The sequence below is a fragment of the Penicillium concentricum genome (genome assembly GCF_028827145.1).
Source record: "Penicillium concentricum strain IBT 3081 chromosome Unknown utg000001l_segment0_segment0, whole genome shotgun sequence".
In the NCBI taxonomy this organism is placed as follows: domain Eukaryota; kingdom Fungi; phylum Ascomycota; class Eurotiomycetes; order Eurotiales; family Aspergillaceae; genus Penicillium; species Penicillium concentricum.
In genome coordinates this window covers 2,934,604-2,962,601 of record NW_026622754.1, presented here as the reverse complement: position 1 = coordinate 2,962,601, position 27,998 = coordinate 2,934,604, and the positions used below count along the sequence as shown (strand labels likewise).

General features: G+C 48.8%; 9 protein-coding genes across 9 annotated transcripts; 5 read left to right on the top strand and 4 right to left on the bottom strand.

The window, feature by feature from the left end:
• Nucleotides 1-4: 4 nt before the first annotated feature.
• Nucleotides 5-3,602, top strand: N7517_001124 (putative PAB1 binding protein (Pbp1); the record flags this gene model as incomplete). The annotated part of the gene is made up of 5 exons (XM_056718854.1): nucleotides 5-156; nucleotides 431-620; nucleotides 673-946; nucleotides 1,004-3,343; nucleotides 3,397-3,602. 5 exons carry the CDS (start codon nucleotides 5-7, stop codon nucleotides 3,600-3,602), a joined length of 3,162 nt encoding a protein of 1,053 aa, XP_056582989.1.
• A 1,901-nt stretch (nucleotides 3,603-5,503) lies between these two features.
• On the bottom strand, nucleotides 5,504-6,195 carry N7517_001123 (uncharacterized protein; the record flags this gene model as incomplete). The annotated part of the gene is made up of 2 exons (XM_056718853.1): nucleotides 5,504-6,016; nucleotides 6,166-6,195. 2 exons carry the CDS (start codon nucleotides 6,193-6,195, stop codon nucleotides 5,504-5,506), a joined length of 543 nt encoding a protein of 180 aa, XP_056582988.1.
• A 302-nt stretch (nucleotides 6,196-6,497) lies between these two features.
• On the top strand, nucleotides 6,498-9,265 carry N7517_001122 (COPI-interacting protein CEX1; the record flags this gene model as incomplete). Its single annotated transcript, XM_056718852.1, has 8 exons — nucleotides 6,498-6,620; nucleotides 6,694-6,831; nucleotides 6,898-7,008; nucleotides 7,067-7,213; nucleotides 7,283-7,656; nucleotides 7,717-8,215; nucleotides 8,266-8,438; nucleotides 8,491-9,265. 8 exons carry the CDS (start codon nucleotides 6,498-6,500, stop codon nucleotides 9,263-9,265), a joined length of 2,340 nt encoding a protein of 779 aa, XP_056582987.1.
• A 314-nt stretch (nucleotides 9,266-9,579) lies between these two features.
• Nucleotides 9,580-12,366, bottom strand: N7517_001121 (uncharacterized protein; the record flags this gene model as incomplete). Its single annotated transcript, XM_056718851.1, has 1 exon — nucleotides 9,580-12,366. The coding sequence occupies one exon, from the start codon at nucleotides 12,364-12,366 to the stop codon at nucleotides 9,580-9,582; it is 2,787 nt and encodes a 928-aa protein (XP_056582986.1).
• Nucleotides 12,367-13,227: 861 nt separating this feature from the next.
• On the bottom strand, nucleotides 13,228-14,661 carry N7517_001120 (putative flavin-containing amine oxidase; the record flags this gene model as incomplete). The annotated part of the gene is made up of 1 exon (XM_056718850.1): nucleotides 13,228-14,661. One exon carries the CDS (start codon nucleotides 14,659-14,661, stop codon nucleotides 13,228-13,230), a length of 1,434 nt encoding a protein of 477 aa, XP_056582985.1.
• A 430-nt stretch (nucleotides 14,662-15,091) lies between these two features.
• On the bottom strand, nucleotides 15,092-16,851 carry N7517_001119 (uncharacterized protein; the record flags this gene model as incomplete). Its single annotated transcript, XM_056718849.1, has 2 exons — nucleotides 15,092-16,309; nucleotides 16,360-16,851. The coding sequence occupies 2 exons, from the start codon at nucleotides 16,849-16,851 to the stop codon at nucleotides 15,092-15,094; spliced, it is 1,710 nt and encodes a 569-aa protein (XP_056582984.1).
• A 1,249-nt stretch (nucleotides 16,852-18,100) lies between these two features.
• Nucleotides 18,101-18,865, top strand: N7517_001118 (uncharacterized protein; the record flags this gene model as incomplete). Its single annotated transcript, XM_056718848.1, has 1 exon — nucleotides 18,101-18,865. One exon carries the CDS (start codon nucleotides 18,101-18,103, stop codon nucleotides 18,863-18,865), a length of 765 nt encoding a protein of 254 aa, XP_056582983.1.
• A 2,482-nt stretch (nucleotides 18,866-21,347) lies between these two features.
• On the top strand, nucleotides 21,348-24,908 carry N7517_001117 (GAG-pre-integrase domain-containing protein; the record flags this gene model as incomplete). The annotated part of the gene is made up of 3 exons (XM_056718847.1): nucleotides 21,348-24,161; nucleotides 24,236-24,844; nucleotides 24,879-24,908. 3 exons carry the CDS (start codon nucleotides 21,348-21,350, stop codon nucleotides 24,906-24,908), a joined length of 3,453 nt encoding a protein of 1,150 aa, XP_056582982.1.
• A 2,231-nt stretch (nucleotides 24,909-27,139) lies between these two features.
• N7517_001116 (uncharacterized protein) lies at nucleotides 27,140-27,928 on the top strand (the record flags this gene model as incomplete). Its single annotated transcript, XM_056718846.1, has 1 exon — nucleotides 27,140-27,928. One exon carries the CDS (start codon nucleotides 27,140-27,142, stop codon nucleotides 27,926-27,928), a length of 789 nt encoding a protein of 262 aa, XP_056582981.1.
• Between the last annotated feature and the right edge of the window lie 70 nt (nucleotides 27,929-27,998).

Here is a 27,998-nt window from a genome sequence, read left to right as displayed (position 1 = left end):
GTCAATGGCTTCTGCTCTCAACTCTGTGGCCAACGCGTCTGGCAATGCCAGCGCGGGTGCCCCCAATCCTGGCCGATCTACTCTAAGGTCTAGTAACAGCACCAAGGGGTCCGACAACCGACGACAGTCGGGCAGCCCTGGAGATGGTGGACAACGGTATGTTCAGCCCTTCCCTGTTAAAACCAAACTTGTATTTCTATCGCCTCCGGACTTGGGGATACCCTCCTTTTGTTCTTGATTGTGCCCTTCCCTTGTCCTCTCGGCGATTGAGCTCGTGCACGCGCCCTTGAGCCGGTGAGCTCTGTTGCAAGCTTGCATCGAGTTGTGCGCCATCAATAGCCAATTGAAACTGTCGGATTCATTGGCAGAAATGTTTTGTTCTCTGTTTCGTGACCAGTGACCACTAACGCACGCATGTTCTACTGCATAGGCGCACAAACTCCCACAAGGCCTGGACCCAAGGGACCAACCCCATCACCCAACGATCTTCATACACTTCATCGAACGGCAACGTGACCCACCAGAAACAGTCTGGGTCTCCAAGACCCAACCAGAAGGAGTCGAACACCCCTGATAGCCATGCACATGACCGCCTTGTCTTCTTATTCGCCAGCTTCATTGTAAGCCCAGTCGCACCGCCATTCTGTCGATTAATTCTAACCTGCTACCTAGGGCCTACACACCACCATTACCACCAAGTCCGGAGAGAAGTTTACCGGTATCTTCTCTTCCTCGACCATGGAACCCAACGAGCTTTCGTTCCTGCTCAAGATGGTCCAGCGAACCTCGCAAGAAGGCCAGCCCCGGGCAAACGGCGTCAGTGACGTCGCAACCCCGTACATAGGCCCCGGGCCCGAGCACATCATGTCGTTCGATATTAAGGATGTCGTTGACATCTCCGTTCCAAACGTTACCACAGCCGAAGTTTCAGCCAAGGAACCAAACGGTACGGGTTGCTTTGTTTAGTCAGATCCGTTTGTGTATATACTAATTTAGACCACAGGTGCTTCCCAAGGTTTCAGAACCGATAGTGATATCTCTGGAAACCTAGCGATGCGCGAGCGCACCTTGCAGCGCTGGGAACCTGCCGAGACTGACATTGATATGTCTCTTGACACGAGCAACACTTCTGCGGGTTGGGACCAGTTTGAGGCAAACGAGCGCCTCTTCGGTGCCAAGACCAACTATGATGAGAACATCTACACTACTCGCCTCGACCGGTCGGATCCCAACTATAAACAGAAGCAGGCAGAGGCAGCTCGGATCGCCCGTGAGATTGAGGGACAAGATGTGGAAAACGCCCACATGCGCGAGGAGCGTGGCATTGTTGCACCGGATACTGGCGACCAAGACGAAGAAGACAAGTACAGCGGTGTTCGTCGCGAAGAAAAAGCCTTCCCTCCCCTGCTTTCCGGCCAACCAAACAAGTACATGCCCCCCGGACGCCGCCAGGCAGCTCCCCAGCCTGCTGCGACTCCCAGTACACCCGCCAAACAGCCCGTTGCTTCTCCGGTGCCCACTGCTCCTATCCCTATACCCTCCCAGGCTGCGGCAAAGGAAGCGGCGCCCTCGGACAAGCAAGCTGAACCGGTCGCATCGCTGCAACCCCCAGCAGATACCGAGCAAAAGAGTGCCTTGGGCAAGGGTGTCACACCAGTAGTACCTACTGCATCTGCTGTACCAGCTACAAAGCGGGCTGCGCCTGAAAATGCAACCGCAAACGTGGAGGTAGAGGTGCTGGATCATTTCCGTCAGTTCGCAAATAGCGAGAAAATCAAGATGCAGGAGCGCCGCCGCAACCAAGCTTCATATGACCGAGTCATGAAACTCAACGAGCTGATGAAGTTTTCCAAGAGCTTCAAACTCTCAACTCCCGTGCCCAAAGACCTGGTTCCTATCCTCGCCAAGGACAGGATCAAGCAGGAAGCAATCATGCAACGAGCGCTGCAACAGGGCGACGACAAGCCCACGCCGAAGGTTACCACACCTCCCACAGAACAGCAGCCTCCTACTCGTGCTGCAGGACCTACTGGTGCTGTGCCCCCATCTGCACCTGCTGATCGTCAAAACTACAACCGCACTCGTCAGGGCTATCCTCCCACCGGGCCCCTCGCTGGAGCTGGTGGAAGGTTCCCTCAGCAAGGCGTTCAGCCGGGACGTCCTGGTGTTGGCATGCTCAGTCATCGACTAGCGGACAATCTGCAGCAGAGAAAGGGCGCGGGAATGGGACCTGTTCCCACTCCTTTGCCCATTCAAGATGCCCGTGGACCCCCGACTGGTCCTGCCAGCGACCAGCAGAGAATCACCAGTCCTGTCAAGTCGCAGGCTGGGTCTTCTGCGGCAACCAAGCTCAATGTCAAAGCCATGGAGTTCAAGCCAAACCCTGCAGCAAGCACTTTCACGCCTGGTACCTCGGCAGCTGCTGCAAGCCCTCGGCCTTTCTCTCGTAACCGCTCTGTATCACGCGCCACAACGCCGACTGCATTCTTCGGTCCCCGGAAGCCACTGCCTATCTCTGAACGACCCTCGATCAGTGACCAATTCAATCCCATTAAGCGCATGAAGAAGGAGAACGCCGATAGCACTGATAGGTTGGTTATCTTGAATGGTGGTATTCCACCACCCTACAAGACTGTGCCAACTTGGGACATCGCCGATGGCACCGAAGAGAAGACGTATGATCAGATGTTCAAACAGCCTGTCGGCATGCCGACAGTATCGCCCCAGGGCCGATCCGCTTCCAACAACACCAATATTCCCCCGCAACACCAGGTGCCCTTCCACTTCCAGCAAGGTACCCCAGCCATGCCGCCAGCTTCTGGTCCTGCTAATGGACCGCACGGTCTTCACTCTCAGGGCCCTCATGGCCCCTCGCATGTGGATGATCATCACCGCATGCAGCTGTCCGCGTCGAACTCCCAGGTTTTTCCGTCCCCGCGGATGCAGCATGGATATCCGTCACCTATGGCTCCCCATGCCCAGCTTTCCTTTACACAACCGATGCCTCAGTTTTACGGTGGCCCTCAACCCGGCCACATGAGACCTTTCCAGGGTGGTGGTCCTCAGTTTGTGAATGGCGCTCCTATGATGGTGCAGCAGGCCTCGAATGGACCCTACATGGGAGTCCCGCAAGGCATGACTCCGTATAACGCACAGATGCCCATGTACTCCCCCAACCCAGGCCACGCCTATCCCCAGCATACACCTCAGCCGCATAGTGGGTACCCAAGCCCGAGCCGTGGTGCACCGATGATGATGCACCAGAACTCGCAATCCGGGCAGCCTCCTCAATCAGTCATGTTTATGCCCGGCCAACCCGGATATCCCCAGCAGTCCGGACATAGTGAGTGTGGCTACAGTCCCCCCTCAAGCGTCTCCAGTTTTTAACCAACCCAGTGCCCCCCAACCGTGGCAACTACCCACAGCAGCCCCACTTTTCGTCAAGCCCCCATCAAACGCATCATTTCCCACCTAACCAGCATCGGACCCCCAGCAACGGCTTCAACCAAATGCCACAAATGCCACCCCAGATGTCTGCCAATACCCCAGCACCTACCCCTGGAGCCTCCCACCCGGCTGAGGCAACGGATGAAGGAAAATGAACTACACGAATCATGAAGCCTTGAGCGGTCCCCTCGCATGATGCTACATCTTATCGCTTAGCTATGACTTCTCCGCGCTCTGCATTATTGGCAACCGCCAACTCAAATACCCCGGTGACTCTTCCATGACCGCGTCTTCATCTGTTTCCCCGCCATCGACGCGGTCTTCCAAACATTTGAATTTTGCGGTGGATTTCATGTCGTCTCAAGACTTACTCGGTGAGTGAACATTTTCGTGACGTCGAACAACACCCGCTAACCTTGTGATCAGACATGACAGATCAATCTACCACTTGTGCCTATTTATTTCCCAGATCTCGATCTGGAAGTGTACATGGAAACTGATCTTCTAGGCGATGAGCCCATTGAATTCGAGCACTTGATATCCAACCTAGCTCATCGTTGTATACCTACCTAGTGCACAACATCTCCACGTACGTCATCATCGAGTTGAAGTCTTGAGGATTTCTCTTTACCTGAGATGGTCTCTTCCTTCTAGTTTTCTCTTATCTTGTTTCTTTTTTCGTTTATCTCTTCTCTTGCTTCTCGGTTGTTGGTCGAAGGTCTGTGTCTCACCTTGGTGGGATGACGGGCCTTTGAACCTGCCATGGATGGAAGTGAGGTCTGCGATGGGTCGCGTCTCGGCATGTAGACGATGGTTCTCGGATGGTGATGTGAATGAAGGTGATCGGTCTCGGGAGGAAGCGGAGCAGTGGGGTGTGGTTGAAGATGCGTGAACTTGACAGTACAGATAGCTCCATGGACCCCTGGCCACATGGCAATGAAATGGTTATATCAGAAAAATTCTGTTACTCTGCGTAAATATACTGCAAGAATTGTTCGCCGCTTATGCGGCCTTGTAAGTATTTTTGGTAGTCTTTCTGGAAGTCTTGGATATTTTTGTAGAAGTAATTTCTGGCTTGGATATTTCTTCTCTTTATTAGTGCTAGAGCTAGAAGGATAAGAAGAATCAGCCGCAAGATATAGAATATAGGCGGCGAAAACACTGAAATGACTTTTGTAGAAACATCCCAAAGTCACCACTCGTACCACCCTAACGTCTAGATCCCATAATGGATCTGATCCAAGTATCGTCAATGCTAGATAACTGTGGCAGACGTTAGCAGCTGCAACCCATCGAACAAACAACGAGCCAAGTGTAAGGTAATCTCCTCAGGTATAATTTCAACAGTGTCACCATCAAAGCCACAGACACCAGACATCAACCCACCGCGGTGCTTTGTCCCATTGCAAACACCTCTGTCCACACCCCAGCCATAAACAAGCCCCAAAACAAACCCCCAAAACACCACCAAGCATCACAAAAACCAACCACCTCCAGCCTACACCCCAACCAACACACCTCTCCGCCTCCCAACTTCCAACCCCCCACAAAAACGCGCCCGCACCACTCTTCACAGCAGATAAAAGAGAGAAAAGGAAGAAGAGAGGAAGAGCAGTCAAGTATATCACCCTAAGCAGCCAAAGAGGGGACTGGAGAGACGTCCATATTCCGCCGACCCGACAAAACGCCGGCAGCAGGAATACATCCAACTCAAAGCCACCCCAAAGACCACCAATAAGAATGCCACCTGTTCACTCAAACCCCCTCTCCACCTAGTCCCGAGCCCTCGTACCCTATACGCCACAGCCATTGGTCGCCCTCCCGTCCTCATGGAAGCGAAGCGGACACGGCAACCCCAGATAGCGGCGCCACCTCCCCGTTTCCCGTACTTTCTCACAATAGACCTAGCACCGTACACGATACCACCCAAACGCCCCAAGATACAAGATCCCGAAGCGGACCTCAAGCGATCCAACACCGCAATATCGATGATATTACGGTTGTCGAAAAGCGAGATCTCAGCGGTAGCACGCAGACACCAAGCACAGTTGCGGTACTAGTTCGGGACGGATAGAGGCGTAAATGTACACAATATCTCCCACGATCCAGGACCAACGCCGCTTTGTCTCAGCGTGGCCGCGAGCCATGGGGGTGATGGCTGGGATCTGGATGTCGCTGCAGCCTGCCAGCGAGCCGATGGGAGACGAATGTGTTCTGCTGGAAGAGTGGGGACAAATGCTGTCATGTGGAGTTGGTTGTTGGGAGTGTGATCGAGGAGGCGTCTGGTCGTGGTCTGGGCACAGCACTGTGATGGTGTGGCACTATCATGGCTGGTCCAATAGATGGGGAGTCTATTGGAAAGAGATGGTTGGCTCGAATGCGCCGGGTAGTAGCTCTTGAAGTTCGCTCCGGGGTCGGCTTGTGTGTTTTGCGTGGGTTTTGGTGTTTGCGGGAGTACCATCGGTTTTGCTGGGTGAGTCTTCTTTGGTGGTGTTGTGGTTTTGTCTGACCTTTTACCAGAGTTCGCATCATTGGAGAGCGCGACGCAAGTCGCTGGATGAATTGTGGACTGTGCGTACACGCGTGGTAGGAGATAGGGGACTTGGACTTACTGTTTAATTAATAGGCTGTAGATTGTGGACTGGTGTGTAAGTGAGTTTTGGCTAGAAGAAGATAATTGTGGTAGCATATATATCGCAAGTTTCAGTGGTATTTGACGACGAATTTAGACGCATGGGACGTTGACATGGAGGTGAAGAAAAGGAAGATCAAGCTCCGCTTTATTTATATGAGCACTTGGTGGCCTCAGGCCGCAGTGTTTATCACGATAAGGCGGGGGTGAAAGGAGTTCGGCGTCTAATGTGTTTGGCTATTCCGACTCACAAGAACATTGTATTTGGTCTCTGGTCAATTTCAGTCATTATCTCGAACTACGGATCTAATCTTGACAACCGACCGTATATTCACCCGCTGGCCATTGGCCTCCCCGACTCGCGCACCCCGAATATCCCAAACAATCCCCGACCTGCCACATCGGCCATACCGCGGTCATGGATTTCCTGAAATCTGCCATCGGATCCGCCATCGCGAAAGGCGGAGGACTCCCATTCTCCCTCGGCGACAGAGTCGACATCGGTGATTCGGTTTGGGCATTGCATAACGGTACGAAACGGGTACGGTGGCTTTTTGGTTCCTTCTTCCATGCGGGACGAGCTTCAATGGCTGACGATATCGTGGCACATATAGGATGATGGTTCCGCTTGCAGTGTATTTGCATTTGACGTCAATGCGAACAAGTCGCGCCTCCCTCTTGCGAAAAATGCGGTGCGCAAGTTTAGGACGTTGCGGCATCCTGGTGTTATCAAGGTTTTGGATACGATTGAGGTATACTTGGCTCCTGGACCTTTGGGTTGAATTGCGATTATGGTGCAGAAACTTACCACATGACAGACGGAACACAATCTCTATATTGTCACAGAACGAGTCGTGCCACTCAGCTGGCCGGTGAAGCGGAAGAGCTTGAGCGAGGAGACAACCAAGTGGGGGTTGTATACTGTGGCGGTACGATATTCTTGGGAGTCTACTATCATGGCATTGCTGACGGGATTGCTTCGGACAGTCTACTCTCAAATTCATCAACGACGATGCTTCCTCAGTTCACGGCGCCGTGCGCGCATCCTCGGTGTTCATAAGTGAGAGCGGCGAATGGAAGCTAGGAGGATTTGAGATTCTGAGCTCTATGAAGGAAGACGATGCCATTATATATGTGAGTTATCCCGGCTCGGGTTTGTCCAGGTACTGTCCGAATGATGCCATATACTGACCCCGTGTATAGACGTACGGAAGCAGTGTGCCCGATGCCGCTCGCTACACGCCCCCGGAGGTTGTAAAAACAGGCTGGGATACCATCAAGCGCAATCCTCTGGCAGCTGTTGATGCTTACGGACTTGGTATCTTGATCTTCGAGGTTTTCAATGGTGGTTTCTCAGGCGGCGATCAAGCTGGCAAGACGACGAACATTCCTTCCAGCATGCAACAAAGCTATAAACGCCTTTGCACCGCCAACCCGAAGCTACGACTGAGCCCCGGACATTTCGTGGAGCAGGGAAAGAAACAAGGTGGATTCTTCCAGACACCACTCATCCGAATGACCGAAGACATCGACAGCTTGGGGCTCAAGAGTGATGAGGAGCGTGAAGAATTTATTAAGTGCGTATATTATCCACACCTTGCAAAATGAGCTCTAAGCTAACATGTCACAACCCGCAGTGAGCTTGATAATCTTTCTGATGACTTCCCAGAGGAGTTCTTCAAGATGAAGGTGCTCCCCGAGCTACTGAAGTCCGTCGAGTTTGGCGGCGGTGGGCCGAAAGTTCTCAGTGCTACCATGAAGATTGGAGCAAAATTGTCGGCAGATGAATTCAACGCGAAGCTGACTCCTGTTATTATCCGCTTGTTTGGCAACCCTGATCGAGCATTGCGGGTCTGCCTCTTGGATAACCTTCCGTTAATGATCGAGAACCTCCCTCAAAGGGTTGTCAACGACAAAATCTTCCCTCAAATGACCTCTGGTTTCACCGATGTTGCCCCGGTGGTGCGAGAACAGACAGTGAAGTCTGTTCTGACTATCATCAACAAACTGAGTGATAGGATTGTCAATGGAGAACTCCTGAAGTTCCTCGCCCGCACTGCTAATGATGAGCAACCTGGAATCCGGACTAACACCACTATTTGTCTTGGCCGAATTGCTAAGAACCTCAGTCAAGGTGTAGGTGATTTATCCTCAATGCTGGACCAAGCCGCTGACATTCCGTGCAGACTCGCTCTAAGGTGCTTATTGCGGCATTCACGAGAGCTCTCAGAGACCCCTTCGTCCACGCTCGAAATGCAGGACTTTTGGCTCTGGCCGCGACTATCGATGTCTTTACCGAGGAAGATTGTGCTGTTAGGATTCTACCTGCCATTTGCCCTGGACTTTTGGACAAGGAAAAGTGAGTAATGCGCCTAGTCCCTATCTCCGGCCTGATCCTTACCGTTGAATAGATTGATTCGCGACCAAGCAAACAAAACATTTGATGCGTATGTCCACCGGATACGGAAACATGCCAGCACAATGCCAGACACTGTCATACCTGTCGTCGCACCCACAGAAGTCAACAAACCCGATGCTCGTGTTGGAACCCCCAATGACAACTCCTGGGCGGGCTGGGCCATTTCATCATTCACAAACAAAATCGCAACTGCCAACGGCGAGATTGAACCCACCGCCAATGCTACCAAGACTGTCGAGCCGGATACTGCCCGCTCAGCGTCGGTTCCTCGTCCCACCAAACCATCACCCTCAACCCCACTTGATCTACCAAAACAGGTCCTCCGTCCCATAGCTCAGCCCTCACTGAACCGGTCAATGTCAGATCGCCCAGCCCCGGTGGTCCACGACGAGCCTGAAGAAGAAGAAGGTGACGACGTCTTCGATGCCTGGGGTGCCATGGACGACGACGAAAAAGACGACGATCCATTCACTGCCGCTGTAACCTCTCCCAAACCCACATCTCCTGCTCCCTCATCGAGCAAAACCCCCGCGGTGCCCTACGATGATGGCGGCGAACCCGATTTCGCCGGCTGGCTGGCCGCAAAGTCTCAGACCAAGGCCAAGAACCCCCTACCAAAGGGTCTGACCAAGGCCGCTTCTACCAATACTGTTACCACTCGGTCGACGCCAAGCATTGCTAAACCTCGAACTGTGGTTGCACCTAAGAAGATCGATACTAAACCCAAAGACGAGGAGACTGATGATTGGGGAGATGCATGGGATTAATTTGGACGCCTTTGCTTTTCAGTTTTTTGGTTCATGTCCATATTATGTTCAATGCAAGTCTAGCGTGTCAATATCTGAACATATTGGCATCGAGGGGAGTTTTGGAGTCTGTACCATACTGCCCTGGTGTATTGATATCCCCTGTACTCGTTCCTAATAGATCCATCAATTCTAACCGATCATTATTTTCCCTTACCTACCTCGAGATGGTAATTGCTATTGTACATGATATTATTTCCCAACATTTGATGCTCCCATTTGTTAGCGCCTCGGACCTTTCCCTATTCTTTTCCCTTGGCCTTCACTTTTTTATTCTAAATCTCGACCCCAAGATCCTCCATTAACCTCTTCTGATCGTCCGATAACGACTTTTGCAGCATTTCCCTCGTCTTTTCTCTCTTCTGCTCCCTCCGTCGCTCCAACGCCTCCCTCATTTGAATCTCCTTTTGCTTCCGCCTCTCCTGCTCCTCTTCCTTTCGCTTCTGTGCCTCCCTCTCCTCCTGTATCCTTTGCTCTTCAATTCTTTTTCTTTCTCTCTCCTTTTTCTTTTTATCCCTCTCCTGCTTTTGCATTTCCTTTCTTTGCTCGTCCTCTTCTTTCTCCCTCATTATCTTTTCCCTGTACTCCATCTCAACCCTCTCTTTTATCAATCGGCCTCTCGTATATTCTTTCATCCACGAACCACCCCAGAACGTAGGATTCTCTTCCTTGTCTATCACAACTGCCTCATCAATTTGTTTGTCAAGACGGCGGAGCCGTCTTATTGGTAACTCATCTCGGATGGAAGTAGGCGTGCGCGGTTGTTCGCTGTCAAAATCAGATGATCTTCCAAGCTCGGGCAATGGATCGGGCAATGGATCGGGCTCTGCCGACTGCTCGTGCTCTGGTAATTGCTCACGCTCTGACGACTGCAAGCGCTTTGGTTCATGCTCTGGTTCCAAAGTTTGCTCGGGGACCCATAATTTCTCAGCATCCAACAATTGCTCGGACGCTGAAGATTGCAAGAGCTCTGGCTCGTGTCCGGATTCTGAAAATTGCCCGGGATCTGACGACCCTGGCTCTGATGACTCCCCCCGTTCTGGTGACTCCTCTTGCCCTGTTAAGTTTGTAGATAGCCCCAGTCTCGGTCGCTTCGTCGTTGGAAGCTCAATATCGGAATCATCATCTGTAGACTCAATATGGGAATCTTCATCTGCAGACTCAAACTCGCGATCATCATCTGTGGCATCCGGGAACCTCCATTCGGGATTATTGTGAGCTTCAGGCGGAAATTCGGCGAAAAGATGTGGATGTTTATTGCCGTCTATCATAAGAGGGGTTCCGCCGCCTCTGATGTAGCTTTTAGGCCGGAGACGCGAGGTCCAGGCGGTTGGTTTTAATGACGATTTCTGGTTTTTCTGGTTTTTCCATTGGAGTCTTGGTATCCAGCATTGAGGTGGGGGAGACGGAGTAATATCTCGAACCACAACTCGTGGGATAGATAGAGGTGCAGGTGGAGACGACGCTGGTGTCATTGATGGAGTTGGAGACGGATCTCGAGATTCGGATTCGGATTCCTGTGGTAGGAATTCAGATGGAGCTATTGATTTGGATGGAGACTCGGGTCCTATCATTGAATCCAATTGTGACGAGGAAGGTGATGGCGGTTGTTTCGAATCGCAAGCGCCGCGCCGGTGCAGACTTCTGAAGTTTTGTCTTGCTGGCTCTGCACATGTGGGCCTGTGCAACGGTGACAAGGTAGACCACGTAGGTTCCGTTGGCAATATAGGTTCAGTGTCAATCTCGCGCAAAGTGACCAGTGATGGGCGTGCTGGAAGGGGTACTGCCTTGCGCCGGGAGGAACTGTGGGTATTTGACCTTTTCCGTTTTAAGGCTCTCCTCATCTTCCATTTGAATCGTGAAGGGCATGGCGAGAACGATGGTGAAGACGGTTCTGGCCCTGAGTCTGGTCCTGCTTCTGACGGAGGTTCAGAATCAGTGTCAATATCTGATGTCAACAATCGACGGGTCTTTTGCTCATAGTCAGGGCGAGAAGCTGGTGTAGCTTCTTTGCGGCCTAGGGTTCTTTCCGACGATGCTGGTGATGGCAAGATCGATCCCGGTCCCGATTGTGATATAGTGAAAGATTGTGACTGTGATATTGAATTCGATAGCGATGCCCCACGAGATTTGTGCTGGCTGTCATGGCCAGAAACTGGCGTGGGCTCTTCGAGATTCACGACACTTTGCCGTGATGAGACTGGGTCATGTGTCCTTCTGGATTCAGATTCTTCATCCAATGATGATGTGTCATCAGTTATTTCCCCGTCGTCACGGTCAGAGTCTGGCGTGACATTTTTGAGGCCCACGACATTTTGCGGTAATGAGGGATATGATCGTGATGGTGACGCTGGTTTACGTCCCGTCTCCAAACCTAAGCCCTGATTAGGTGATTCGCGGGTCTTGTTCCTGTGATGTTCAGAGCCTGGTCTGACCCTTTGGGGGGCCACTGTTGTCGGTGGTGATGGTGGAAGTGACTGGAAACTGGATTGTGATTGCAATGGAGCCTGACCCTGAGCTGGATCTTTATTTTTAGACTCAAACCCGAACCCAGACACATGCTCATAAGATTTCTTCACTCTCGGTGTGTGTGCACGCTGTAGCGGCGGTTTTGATTTTGCTTGCTCCTGAACCTTGACCTGGGGGGTTTTAAAGGATGGCTTGGTTCGTTGATCATTTGTGAGAGGACGGTTGGATGGCCCCGCCTGTGGTGATTCTGAATTCAATCCAAGTTTCTTTAACACCTCCAAAGGCTGTGGTTTATTGGTCTTGTTGCTATTGCTGTTATTTCTATTATTTTTGCCGTTGCCTCTTTGGTTGTTGTTGTTGCTGCTGTTTCTGCCGTTGTTGTTTTTGGTTTTGCTGTAGTTGCTATAGTTGTAGTTGTTGCTGTTGCTGCCGTGGTTGTTGCTGTGGTTGTTGCTACTGTGATTCTTGTTCTTGTTGTTATTGTGCTGGCCTGACTTTGTGACTCGAGACGATGGTGAAGAAGAGGCTGGTGGTGGTGACTGAGTTTGATTGAAAGGATTTGTATTCTGGTTGCGAAGTTTTGATTTCGCCATGGCTTTTGGCAAACAGGCTCAGGGGTAGAGATGTATTTCTGGTGGGGATGTTGGTTTTATATAGTTCTACTTATTCAGTCCTGAAACGGTTAGCGTGACGCTGGACCTGTTATATATTCTCCGGCTCACCCGGCAATCAGACATAAGAAAGTTAGATGTTAGGTCTTTTTCTAGACAAAAGATATGCAAAGAAAATTCGTCTGCGCATCTCATGCTTTCATTCTATTTGTGCTGTCTAAAACTGAGAAGGGGGAGAGAATCTCCGAAAGAAATGCATCTTAAAAACTATCAAGAACACTACTAAAAAGACACAAGGTCGCGCATGTGGCCCACTATTCTTGTAAATTAGTGTAGTATGAAAAGAATAACATACTTCCAGATACGGTAGTTCAATAGAATCCCCAGTGGAGTAGTGGGTGCATAATACTGGAGTAGTCCCGAGGTTCATACTGACGCATCTGACAGCAATTTTATGTTCAATATAAATTTTGATCTAGGGGAATAAAAATGCACTCGGCTCCTTGCTATTTTTTCCTTTAGCCTTGAGCTACTGCATGACATTGACGGCCCGGGCTTGAAGAATAATCGGGTTTCTCACTGCCTCGGCGAGGAAGGCCAAAGTGGGGATGCCTCGATGGGGCTCCGGACATGAGCCCAAAAATATGGCTTAAAAAAGATCAAAAGATAAAATTGATCTCCTAAAATGAGCGTTGCAATATGACCAGCACTAGAATAAACCTACCCAAGTCTCAAAACAGCCATGAAAGTCCCGAGATCCAGATATAAAATCCCATTTTCCAGGCAATTTTACCCAAACCTCAAGATCTCCACTAGAAAAAGCCCCTTAATCAAGCCCCCCATTCACCAATTCCTCAATATCTCCCCAGCAACCCGTTCCCCCGAACTAATAGCCCCATCCATATACCCAATCCACCTTAGCGAAGTCTCCGTCCCAGCGAAATGGATCCTTCCAACCGGAGCCCGCAAATAAGCCCCATACTGCGTCAAAACACCCGGCGGCATGAAAGCACTAGGACCACCACGCGAGAACTCCTCAAGATCCCACCTCTGAATTAGAACATCTGTAGCAGTATCCACACGATCACCAAAAAGATTAGCAAAACTCTTCTTGGCCTGGTTTTTGACCTCGTATTCACTCGCAGAATCAAGCTTGCGCATCTCGTCAGCCTCGATGAACTCCATCATCGCACCGAATGATCCATCAGCCGGTGAGTTGTCGTATGTCACTCGGATCGAACCGGTGTCACTCACACCTGCGCCGTTGAGACCCTTGGCTCGCCACCAGGCGTCTGGGAAGATTGCCATGGCTTTGCCGAGGGCGCCCATTGGCATGCGCTGGTTTAATTGGTCTCGGCCGGCGGGGAGGAGGGGGTCGAATGTTATGCGGTTTATTAGAGGTGGGGACATGGCGAGGACGACGTGTCGGGCTGAGATGGTGAGGTTGTCTGATGAGACTAGATAGTTGGATTCGGATTGGAGTTGGACTTTGCGGACGGGGGTGTTGAGGTGGATGTTTCCAGAGCCGAGTCTCGCGGCGAGTAATGTTGCGAGCAGTTGTGTACCACCGCTTACTCGACTATCCTGTGCGCCGCCGTCGATTCCAATGAGTCGGTTGATGGTTCCAGGTCCTGTTTCGTTTCCGGCGGCGGCTATACACCATAGTGAGTATAATAGAGACGGCTCTTTTAATTCGGTTGATAGGATTGCTGGGATGGCGACGTCGAGGAGAGCGCGAGAGTCGGATGTAGATAGTCGTGAGTTGACGTATGTTTCTAGCGTCATTGAGTCCAGAGCTGTTGCATTCGGGGTATTCCACGGTGCTTCGAGGTCAACTTTGCTTGCAAGAGTATTGATGTCGCTCATGAAGGATGCAAGTTCAACGAGGGAGCCTATTCCCACGGGAGGAATACCGCCCAGATTGTCTTGGTAATGACGCGCCGTGCCATTTCGATAAAATGTTGAGTTTCCCACGGTGTATGTCTTGTAGGTTGGTAGACCGAGTTCGGCTGCGAGGGCCAGGACGCGGTTTTGGGTTGGTGCAACATATGCGGCGCCTAGTTCTTGGGCGCCCTTTCCTGTAAGATTGGCGTTGAGTACCCGGCCACCGACTCGGTCTCGTGCTTCTAGTATGACGAAGGATTTGTTGACCGCTGCGAGGCTTTTAGCGGTGGAGAGTCCGGATAGACCACCGCCAATAATGGCGACGTCGACTTCGCGAGAGGGTTCTGCAATTAGTGCATGGCAAAAGGAGATTGCTAGTAAGAATAGGTGCATTGCACCGAAGAATAATCTGCAGGGCATTAGCGGCATACCTATCCTCGTATTTGATCGATGAATGGTTTGACGGATATGAGACAATTTGTGATTAACCTCTTTACCTGTAATGATTTAAAAGGATGGACTCAATTTATCGCCTCACTTTAGGGCCGACTACTACCCAATATCAGAAAGTACAGAATACTACAATTAACCTAGCTCACTGGGCCTAGAAGCAAAATCTTGTCATTAGAGTAGTACAAGCGATAGAAGAGGGGGTGGGAAAATCGCCCGTAGATGTAGCTAATCAAGCAAAGTAAACGCCAGCAGACTTACAAGATATCTATGCATTAAATTATTATTGCTCGCATGGACCCTGGTGTCCTAGTTTCAACTTCCGAATCACCCAATCTGATAGTGACGCATAAGAGGAGAATTATGTCTCACTCTATGTCTCCATCTCCGACTCTTCTTCCGAGAATTCGTCATCTGATGAACCCGAGTTGAACTCATCGCTTGTTATTTCAATTGATTCTTCCGGCATGTCTTCCCGTCTCTTTTGGGGCTCCATTACTGTGGCCGGTTGTTCCCGTAAAAGCTCTGGTTCGGACTCTGACTCTTCTTCTGAGAATTCATCTAATGACGAATTGGACGATTCATCGTCTGATACCTGAATTGGTTCTTTCGAATAGACTTTTTGTTCTTTTGGCGACTCTTCTCTTCTTGCACGTTGCCTTTTCGGTGCTTCTGCTTCGTCACCTGACTCTTCCTCTGAGGGTGAGGCTTCCGATGCAGATGAAGCCGAGGATGATTCGGACTCATCACTCTCTTCTTCTAGTAGGATATGGTTCGCTACTTTGGTCGTCTCTTTGCGTTCATATTGCGAAACTGCGTTTGGTGCCAGTCGGTTCTCTAGTTGCGCTTCAGGTTCGTCCTCTGTCTCTTCTTCCGAGGACTCGCCTCCCGACGAAGGCGAGGATGCTTCACTGCTCTCCTGTGGCTGAATCGCTGCATTCGCATACATGTTGCGGCGCTCTTGGTGCACTTCTTTTCCTGAAATTTGCATTGTTTCTCTTTCGGAGGAAGAGGAGTAGCCATCATTATCCTCTTCTGATGATGTAATTTCCGAGGATTGTTCCTGCGTCAAAGTAGAGGATCTTTCATTCTCTTCCTCTAGATTTATCACCTCTCTGTGTGTCGTTTTATGCACCTGATATGAAACCTTGATAGGCGAACTTTCTTGCCTGTTCAGTTGCAGTTGCACTTCTTCCTCCTCTTCGTCTTCCGACGAAGACACCGACGATGAGAAAGATCCCGACAATGGTGAGGACTCCCTATCTTCCACCGCTCCGTGGTCATCCTCTTCCCGTTGCATAGTCCTTTTCAGCTGTCCATTGCGATCTGGCATTGGTTCTTCTCGCACTTCGTGTGTCCGCTGCCGTTTGGACACAGGTTGCTGCTCATCATCCCAATAGACTCGCTTTGAACCGGCCTGCTGCTGTGGTACATCCGCAATTGGGGATGAAATAGCCATTTTGACCCGCTCAAATTCCCCATACCATGAATCCATGAAGCGCCGTCTTTCTCTCCGATCATCGCAAGCTGCAAGCCAATCATCCGCATCTCTTTTGCGTTCCAATATCTTCACCATCTCGTCGGCTGGAATCTGTTCTTTCTTAGTGCTGAGTATCTTGTATGACATACGGTAGAACTTACCATTTCACACCCAATCTTCATGCGTGTACAATATTCGCATGCCTCCTGCCCTGGGATAGATTGACAAGGTGGGTTCGGGCTTTCATCGATCCAGCGCGCGAAGCACTCGTAGCAGCATTTGACAGATTGCTGGGATATTGCATCCATCTCATTAGAAAGCTGCAAGTTTGCTGTCTCTGGCGGCCCAATTGCTGATTGTAAGGCTTCCAAGAACGCGTCCTCGGAAGTCACGGATGGCGACTGACTATGAGAGTGGATGACCAATTGATCTCCGTCCTGAGAAACTGGAGTTCTTTCTCGAAGTTGATCAACTTGAACTTCCTGCATGCCCTCGACAGGCCGTGGATTGGATGTCTCCACTACATCCGGCTCGGTTTGTGGTCCCCATATCTGTTTGATGCTCTCTGCAAAATCGAATGTTCCAGCAGCAAATGTTTGAACAGCTTCTGCCACTGCCAGCACAGTCCGCTGGAATCTCTGATCGTTGGCCATATTGGAACGTTGATAGAGAGGACCCCCTATGCTGGTCAATGTGATGTAGGTGTTTTGATATTGGTTCGGCTTCCGGCTGAGCTTATTCTCCGGGACCCACTTTTGTCAACATCAGATGAACTTGCATCAAAGGGAGGAAGTACTACTAAAGTAGAAAGTGCGATTGATTGTTTGCGAGCTGACAGAGAGTTGGAGAAAACAACGGGAGAGGAGAGGAAGAAGAAGCATTCTTTCCACAACAAACAAGCAATATTTCCCCTGGAAAGCCAGGCACCACACCGTAATATGATCACGGCGCCAATACCTCTTGTACACATTTCAGAACTTCGAATGTTTGATATAAAATATCTAGCCAGGTTTTAGAGAAAGTCCATTTTTATCCCTAACTATAAACTTAAATGATCCCATATGTAGAAGAGTAATCCCAAAGTGAGTACCCCCCAGGTGGCCGTGGCCTTGCGGCAACCGCCCCACCGCTTTCCGCACCTGTGAGGGGGGAAAAGGGCAGCCCTAAGTGGCCCCCCGCGAAGAAGTAAGCAATGGTCGTCGGTCGACCCTGCGCATCACCAAAGTGTGTTCCCCCCCCCCCCCCCCCCCCCCCCAAAAGAGGGATGCTAAGGCAGCCACACACTGCTTCTCTCTCCAACACTTCTATTTTCTTTCTGTCCAGATCCACTTCTCCTATAAAACGGGCCATCATCTCTAAGGCTCTTCTCTCAGAATTCATAGATCATTTTCGCGGCCTAACGCTGGATTTCTGAGAGGAGTAGCGTTTTGTTTATACTTAGTTGTGTTCATATAGTACATTAAGTTCATAAATAGATATCAGTATTCCCCACAATAGCCTAGACCCGTTAAAGACTGGATTATGCATATCAACCATATGCCTCTAGTATTTTGTAGAGTTTCAATTACTGGTGATATAACTATAATACCTTATAGGAAGTGTTTGGGCTAGCATGTTTGAGTATATTATTCAGCCTCTTTGATCCACTTTATTCGACCTTGCTTTCTTTATCAATCATCCTGATATCTATCACCTCTCATCTCTCTCACACTTTTGTCTTTCACCTTACATACCTGTGTCACAGCGCAAATTCCACCCCACCAGACTATATGCTTTTCATTATCCAAACTACCAGCTCTTCCCACCTTCTTCATTTTCTACCTTCACAGAACATCATCTACTATTAATCCAACTTCAACTTCACCGTGGGTTCCATCTTGACCTTCGAGATCCTGTGATCATATGGATATGGACGACCAGGCAACCGATCCCGTCCCTCTGCCGTATTTGAGTCTCTTCAGAGATCGTCACAATTACCAGGCCTTCGGGACTACCAGCCGGTTTGACTCAACCCTTGGCCTTGCTAGAGCATGCACTTACGGCGACCTTTCCCACAATGCTTCAGTACATCTGAATGGAGTTCTCGCCAGCGGCTCTGTGACATTTTGCTGGGTTCCTCATTTCTTTGGGGCTTTTGAGCATAGCCAGTCACTGGAGACTTTCATTGGCCTGGGCAGTAAGGTCCTTCTACTTGATCCCAATATCGTGAGATGTCAAGCGATGCCAACTATGTGCAGGGAGCGTATACCTCCATTTCTAGCCTGTGTCCACCCAGAGAGAAGAACACATTCGCCTCGAAGCTCAATCGCCTACGGATTGAGTATTGATGGAGAAGAGCTCCTTTCTCTTCGCTTCACCATACATTATGAGATTCTGATGAAAGACTACCCAGCTAACTTGTCGAAAGTGGCGAAGGTTTTTCTGATGAAAGTGCCTGGCGGCTGCTACAATATCATCACGAGCATACTAGTCTTCATCATGCGAGACGCTGTTGCCCAGTCCCAGTACACATTGAAGAATTACTTCAAGAGGATGTCTCCATGGAGGATGAGTCTTTGTTTCTCCCATCACATGAATGTCCGCCATCTCAATATTCATGCGTATTCGGTCGGCGAGAAACTGGGGAGACTCATCGACATGGCAGTGTGGAGAGTAAACTACTTCTAAGCTACATACATGCACCTTCACCATCGTATCTTCCAGACCTCCTAACTCGGATGACTGGAGCTGAGCAATCTCTTTACGTTTTTCTATCAGCGTCACTCAGGTCTTTCAACAAACTTGACCAGAAACAGAAACAGAAACAGATCCTGTCAAACATTGCGGGGCTCATTCCTGGAGGACGATAGTATCCTCGGGATGAAAGGGCGACGAAGAAGATTGACTGGCAGGATGACCTTCCCTGCCTTGCCTAAAATAGTGATTTCATAAATGGTGAGATCTTGCGGACTATGTGGCTTTATTTGACACTCTATCAATTTACAGTTCTGTCAATATGCATCAAAGCGAACCGTCATGTCTTCATCGCGGGTTTCCTTTGTTCATTTTCAACTGTACTCGGTCATTAGTCTATAGATTTTACCAAGCTTTTGTCAATATTCAATATCAATAAACCAGTCTCTCTGCTATACAAAGCTAATCTATTGAAGCTACTGTTACACAGCGCAACTAATGTGAACAATGACTGCCTGAACTCCCCGGGTAGCAGCAGACACAACCTTGCTCTAAGATGTGTTGAGAACGTTACTGTTAAATGATGCTAATGTATATGCACACTCTTGTCCAGGTAATTCTTTTGATTCCTCATGATCCCAAAATATTCATCTCCAAACCCTGAACCGTATCCCCCACTTCCCCGCGGTTGTATGTCGTACAGGAGGAGACAATTTTGGCCAACTGCTCGCACCACCGGAGATCACGAGCATGATGATCGCCACTTTCTCACCAACGCCCGCACCGAGCTCGATGCGAGCTCGGTGACCGTGCTAGACATTTTTCCAGCACCACTCTCCCACCACGCACATCGACCACTCCATCCTAGGCTTATGTTATGCCTGGATGCTTAGAGTTAGCCAGAAGAACATCAAAAACCCCATATCCAGCTCTGTTTGACATGATTTTTTCAGCAAATGGGAGATGCTTGCACAAGATATGTTCGATGAATCTTGGTGAGCCCTAAGCGCATCCCATGGGTATTAAGATAATGACTTACCTAAGCTTGGTATTCCAGCACCGAGCCACCGGCTGTGGCTCATTGGACCACGACCGATGGCTGGTGGGGGGGAGGTGGAGAAGGAAGAAGCTACTCGGGGTGCTCGACCATCTCTATATAGGGCTTCCCTTACCGCCCCCTATGACCGCCTTCTCAATATGGTATCACCACTCGATTCTGCCCGCTTTTCTGCCACTGTATAGAGCCTGACTACATAGTGATGCCCGCCCATTCTATAAATTCTGGTTTACATAGTAAAGGAAAAAAATGCGGTTATCTCGCCTGGTTAGTATTAGAAATTGTTGTAAAATCGCCTTGTTCATTGGGCCGACCAAAAAAATTACGTTAGATATTCTGCCACTTCACGGACTTTCTACTAGTGATGTCCGCCCGCTCTATGAAACATAGAATAGTCTACTGCCTACGTGTCAAAATGAGAAGGAGGATGAAAATATGCCAAAGGAACCCCTGTTGTAAGCAGCATATCTGAGACCACTAAAACAATCACTAGAGAGACTACTCAAAAAGACCAATAAAAAAGACCACTGAAAAGATTCCATCGGATATATCATTCCATAAATTATAGGTCATTATTACTTAGAACGGTATCTCATGCCTGGTATGTATTTAGGAATTCGGCGTCTTTCTGGTTGCGTAGACATTATCTATGCATGTCAATGAATGTGGCTGCCCAAATTCTGACGCTCAGAAGATGCGAGAACAGTCTATGACGAATGAAATGGTGCAGCATGTGGCAGGAAAAGTATATGATTATTGCTATATCGAAACTGCAAAACCAGAGGGGATTATATATTCTAGACGAATGATGTGAGACACAGGTAAATCAGGGGAAAATTGGATCATGGCGGTCAACGGAGATTGCATATAATGGCAGCCTGCATACTCAAGCTAGTAGAGACACCGGGGTAATACGATGCTTGAATCCATCCATATTGGAACTCTCTTAGATAGTAAAATGAAGTGCAAAACCAGCTTCAATGTTCTACACTCTTTTAAACCTCGCCCCCACGCTAAGGCACTAGCTCAAACATTGAATAATGTCAAAGTGCAAGGTTGAATACATGGATTTTACATGGTATTATACCATGTAGATCACATGACTTCGAGTACTCGGCATACCATATATTACGCTTAGTCATCATTACCGCTCAGATTGTTGAAATAGCGGGTTTTTGTCATTTATGTTAGTTAGAGTCATCCACATCTGCCAGTTGTACCATACATTTGCAATACAGACAGATTTCTATCAGTTATGAGCCCGGCATCGTTCCATTGAGATCTAAGAAAAGATCAACCCTGCTATCGCCGAAGCTGAGGTTGAATTGACAAAGAGAAGTCAACTGCCTAGCGACGAAGCAACCCCTGAATTGAAGAAAAATCGGAGATCTGTTCATAACAACAACAAACATCAACAATATGGCCGAATACCTCTCCGCGGGTTCATCCTCTCGCGTTATACTAAAGGATTCGACGACATGGGATTCATGGTTAGCCAACATTGAATCAATTGCATTGTCGTACGAAGTTTGGGACCTCTGCAATCCTGAATTGGAGGCTGCACCAAAGCCGTTAGAGGAACCCAAAGAACCAGACATTGAGAAAACAAAGGAGGAATATAAAGAAGACTGGTTTCAAGTCTATCAAGCAACTCATCTTCAATGGACAAGCAAGAACTCTCGTTATATCAAGAAGAGACAAGGGTTAAATATAATGGTGACAGCTATTCGGAATAGTGTCCACGCCAACTATCAACCCTTTATCATTGACTACAAAACTCCATACGAATTGCTTCGTAACCTTCGTCAACGTTTCGCATCTGAATGTGACCCAACAAACGCAGCTAGGCTTCGTCAATTGTGGCGAACCCTAGATAGGGGGTTAGAACGGAACACCGATATTGACAAGTGGTTATTGAACTGGGAGACCGTACAAGCAAGGTGTAAGAGAGCAAAGATGCCGGAAGCAAATGATGCTTCGACTCAGTTTCTTGATGCTATCTCTGTTATGTCACCTGGATTCCACGAAACATGGACTCTAAGGCTCCAAGATAAGAACGACATCACGTTTACCGAGTTGCTTAACCGGTATAGAGCTCACTGGAAAATCACCTATGGCAAGCCAGTTGCTAGTCAAAGAGGTATTTCCAAAGCTGCATTCTCGACATGGCAAGGGCACGAAGAAGCAAAGCCTGAGCAGGTGTCATTCAGCACAAAACCATGCCCATGCGGGGTAAACGGAGGCAAACACGCACCCTGGAGATGCTGGGAGATGTATGATGAATACAAACCTGCAACGTACGAGAGAAACCAGGCAAGGAAGCAGAAATGGGACAAAGCTATGAAGGCTGACCCCGCCTGGAAGGCCTGGGTTGACAAGAAACGACAAGATCAGGGGAAGGCACCGCAACAAGCACATGCCACCTTTGACGAACCGACATTTGGCTTCTTCTCTACAGAAGCTAGTAAGCCTAGCAAGCTAGAACCTAGCAAGCAAGGGCCTAGCAAACAAGAGACAAGCAAGCCGTCGGCTAGCAAGCAAATCGACATCTTAACCACTGTTATGTCCACCCGAATCGACGACATTGAACCCGTACGAAACCGATGGGTAGTCGATACCGGCGCGCAAATGCATGTATGCAATAATCGGGGGTTATTTGTGACCTTCGAGGACGTACAAAGCAGCGTTAAGGTAGGGGATACAGAGACAACTGTCGACGGTATAGGCACTGTAGTAATCTATGGTGTCAGCGCAGTCAACGGCAAAGCAGTCAGAATGGAGTTATATAACGTCAAGTACTCTCCTAAATTCCATAGTAATCTGATATCCAATGGATTGATGATGAAGGGGGAGTTGTTGATGAATTTCAGGAAGAACTGCATTGAAACAACTGATGGAAAACCGGTATACCGAGTGTACCAGGATCAGAAATTGACGTGGTTGATGCAGCCAAAGGGGCTTCAGTACCCGAAATTGACACTAAATGACTTAGTATTTGCAACTAAGATCAAGAAGTCAGCAAAAGAACCACAATCAGAAGCATCAATCCAAACCTGGCATAGGCGCCTAGGCCATATCGGCCAGCAGCGTATTGCTAAGCTAGCAGAGATGACTGAGGGGATAACCATTGAAAGCAACCCTAGCAAAGAGAAGCAGGTATGTGAAGCTTGTCAATTGGCAGACGCCCCGAAGCAGATCTCTCGCCGGAAGATAGGCCAAGCGTATGGTATATTTGGACGGGTCCACTTCGACCTAGTACAGAATCAGCCAGCGTACAATGGTCATAATTGGTTGACGCATTTTTACCTTGATGGCATCAAATGTCACTTCGCGTTCACCCATACAAAGAAGAACGACTGTCAGATTGTTGTTAGGAAGTTCCTAGCACTAGTCAAGAACTGGCTGAAAATCGAAATCAGGGTATTCCACTATGACAACGAGCGAAGTGCTGGTCATGAAGTCGAAACCATGATTGAAGCCGAGGGATGCACAATTGAGCATTCACCACCCGGCTTACCAGAGATGAACGGCCCTGCCGAGAGATCTGGGGGGATGGTAGTACGTACTGCCAGGGCATTGATCAATGACACAGAGCTCCCCCACGCTCTCTGGCCTGAAGCAATGTATGCAGCAGCATATATCCTAAACAGGACACCAACTAAGGAAAGCAACGGCAACCAATGGTTTATACCTTGGAAAGAGCTTATGAAGCACGCCGCACCAGATGGCATCCAACATCAAACTATCAACCTGTCAAATATAAGGTTGTATGGTTGCTTGACGTACTCAAGAATCATCAAGAGAGTCCAGTCAGATAAGATGGCACCCAGAGCAGAGATAGGATATCTCGTTGGGTATATCTCCAAGAACCTGTACAAAGTATGGTTCCCCCACAAAGGACGTACTGGTATAGGAAGGGTAGAGGTCGTACGAGATGCCGTATTCGACGAGACGAGACGGTATTCGAAGACGAAGCCGATGCCTAGTGAAGAAGATGCTATTAGTACCATGACAGATGGACTAAGCATAGAGAACTGGCCAACGGTGCTTACCACAGAAGAAGCCCAGGTCGAAATCTCCATCCAGATGGAGATGCCGAAATCGATAGCTAGGATAGCTCTGCATGATGAAACTGAGCATACCCAACAGGATGCAGTTAATGAAACTGAGCATACTAAGCAAGCAGCTGATGAAACAGCTAATGAAGCAGTTGATGGAGCAGTTGATGAAGAGGTTAGGGAGAGAACCCCACTGCAGTCAGTTATAAAGGAAGCAGTTGGATTGCCTACCCCACAGTCTATTATTAGACCAAGAGAGCAAACAATGGGAGAGCAAACAAGGCCCCAGAGAAACCTACCAGGAAGCTTTCCAACATCTTCACCTTCATCACCACTAAGATCATCATCATCACCACGAACACCCTCACTATCCCCGAACCTACCGAATCCATCACTAAGAGAAGCACTATCATCATCACCAGATCCGATCTTAGTCATACAATCGATCGAAACTGGGGGGTGGATGCAGACGAAGTGAGAGATGACGAAGTGAGAGATGACGAAGTGAGAGATGATGAAGTGAGAGATGCAGAAGTGAGAGATGACGAAGCAGAGATAGAGAGACAGCTACAACGGGAGATAGTATATTCGCCGTCCCCATCATCATCATCGTCATCCCATCGAGCACCGAGAGACATATCTGGAGATGTCAACATGTCAAACGTCATCGTCGGTACTAGATCTAGGAGACCCAGAGCAGATCCTGAATACGCCGCATATCTATCTCTCAACGATGTCATATACGATGAACCACCAAGCTTGCTCTATGCTTTCACGACTAGCATGAACAAGCGATTCGATAACCAAAGAAAGCTTCATCGTGATGAATTACCTCCGCCACCAGAGAACTGGTCCCAGGTCAAGAACCATCGATTTGCCAAAGAATTCACAGAGGCAGCTGTATTCGAAATCGAGACACTGAAGAAGAAAGAGACCTTCTCACAGGTTCCAATCCCGAACAAAAGAAGCATCCAAGTGCTACCACTAAAGTGGGTTCTCACATACAAATTTGATGCCAACGGCATACTCGAGAAGTTCAAAGCACGAATCTGCGTACGTGGTGATCTACAATGGTTGTCTTCAGATGAAAAGAGAGCAGCTACCCTAGCTGTTAAAACTGCACGAGCAGTGCTAGCACTAGTGGCAGCCTTCGACCTAGATATGATGCAGAGAGATGTCATCACTGCATTTCTAAATTCAACACTACAAAGTGAGGTTTATACGAAGTGTCCACTAGGCTTCGAAGCAGCAGATCAATGCTGGTTGCTCCACAGAGCACTATACGGCTTACGCCTATCACCTAGGCTATGGCAGCAAGAAGCAACAAGGGTACTAGTCAAGCTAGGCCTTACCCCAGTGCCAGAAGACCCGTGTGTCTTTACTACCAATGGCATCATCGTCTTCTTTTACGTTGACGACATCATCATCGTGAATCACCCTAAATATGCTAAGCAAGCAGCTCAGCTAGATCAAGAGATCAAGAAGCAATGGGAACTGCGTGAACTAGATGCAAACTGGTTCTTAAATATACGCATTCTCCGAGACAGAAAACAGAAGAAACTATGGTTATGTCAAGATAGCTATATTGAGAGCATGGCAGCTAGATACAACTTGATCACCGCAAGGAAAGTTGGATCTCCCCTAGCTACTGAACAACTGATTCCGTACGATGGAGTGGCATCACCGAGTCAGATTCATGGTTTCCAGGCCAAGGTAGGATCTGCTCAGTATGCTACTACCATCACCCGGCCAGATGCTGCAAAGGCGACAGCTAAACTAGCTGAATTCTTGACAAACCCCGGCCCGAAGCATATTGATGCTATCGACCGTGTCATTCAATACCTGTACGAAACCAGGTACTGGGCCATCGAATATGGCACCAGAGATCATCGAGATCAACATAATAAAAACCAAGGTCTCCAGCTTGCTGCAAAATCCGTTGAATTTGCAAGCGATGCATCATTTGGAGACAATAAAGATAGGAAGAGCTCCGAAGGCTATATTTGCAAGCTGTACGGCGGCCCAATTGACTGGAAAGCGACGAAGCAAAAGACAGTGACGACGTCGACTACCGAGGCAGAACTCCTTGCTTTGGCAGAAGCAGGTAAAAACTGTACAATGGTGGCGCCGAGTCCTTACTGTATTAGGCTTCGAACCAGACCATCCCTTGTCTATTATGTGCGACAACCAGCAAACCGTCGATTTGTTGACAAAGGAGGGAGCCACGATGCATACAAAGCTCCGACATGTCGACATTAATCGATGCTGGATGAAGCAAGAAGTTAGTGTAGGCAGAGTCAATGTGGACTGGGTTCCAACTGCAGCTATGCCTGCAGATGGCCTTACAAAGGCACTTCCGAAGCAGAAGCAGCACCTCTTCAGAGAGATGATTGGAATGAGAGAGATCAGTCACCGGATCTGTGAAACAGAGGTTGATGGAAGAGAAGTGAAGAAATGAAGGAATCAGCAGCTCTTGAAGCCAAGAAAATGCAGGCTTTAAGAGCTGGGGGGTGTGTCAAAGTGCAAGGTTGAATACATGGATTTTACATGGTATTATACCATGTAGATCACATGACTTCGAGTACTCGGCATACCATATATTACGCTTAGTCATCATTACCGCTCAGATTGTTGAAATAGCGGGTTTTTGTCATTTATGTTAGTTAGAGTCATCCACATCTGCCAGTTGTACCATACATTTGCAATACAGACAGATTTCTATCAAATAACTATGTTAATTTTTAAAACCCCACGTGACTATGCATGAACCTGCATATCGCCCGTCATCACCAGCCCCTGATCTTGAACGAAGTAAAATAAGCCCAATTGAGGCCCCGAGGTCTCACAGGCCGTTTTCCAAGCAACACATTATTTCGCGGTCTCCTGTCTCTTAAAGGCCGGTTCATGGTGGCTTCCAACTCAACAGCTTTAGTTAGCTGGCAGTTAGAGGACGGCGGTCGCTCCACATGGGCTCTGGTATGGTCCTGTCTGGTAACGATATTCGCATGTACCTGGACAGTCCTACACCCAGATCTCCCTCGACGAAACTCGCCCACTGTGCGAATAATTATTGCCAACTTCTCATATTGGCTCCTTGCTATCTTCTTCCCAGAGTATGTGTTCGTGCACGCTTCATGTGGGCTTTACCGAGCAATGCTATTGAAGCAGGTATGCAACGAAGCACAGAAAGCCAGATATCTTGAATCAGTGGACCGGGAGTCTTGGTTGTCGAAACGGGCTATGCCACTAGAGCAAGTGCAAAACCAAGACTCGGCTGATCCCCATGCATTTCACACTGAGTGGACCCTTCGAAAATGTTTCTGTATTCTTGCTGGTGGACTTGCTTTGCAGACCCAGGACGGGTGGATTTACATTCTCCGACGAAGCGATATGCAACCGTTCATTCAGGCTGGCATAATCGAAGACGTGGACTTCCACGATCGTGATATTGAAGACCGTGCTAAATCTGATTCTTTGGGGAAAACATTCACTGTCATTCAAACCGCTTGGTTCCTGGTCGACATGATAGCAAGATGGGCAACTTCTCTACCGGTTGCACCAATCGAACTGGCGACGGTCGCTTATATTGCCTGTGGGCTACTGCTGTATGCCATGTGGTGGTACAAAGCAAAGGACATGACAACACCTATCACGATTTATGTCAGATGCACTCGTGAGGATATGCCGACTCACCTTCTTGATCACACGGCGACAAATCCTCGTGGTTGGGTTCATATCCGTGCACAAATAAAGAAAGGAACCGTTTTTTCTATTTTTGCGCAGGGTATTCGATTCCTTCGTGATGCAACATGGGAAATTGACGTTATCGCAAACGATGAGGTCCCATATACTACTCACTATAAGCCATCTCATGGATGCATTGTGACTGGTGTCAATACCTTTGTTGCTTTCCTTTACTGTGGTATTCATCTGGCCGGGTAAATACTAGTCTACTCTTGACTATATAGAATCCTGGTATTGGTTTACTAACAAAAGGCTGTTCTTTATAGAT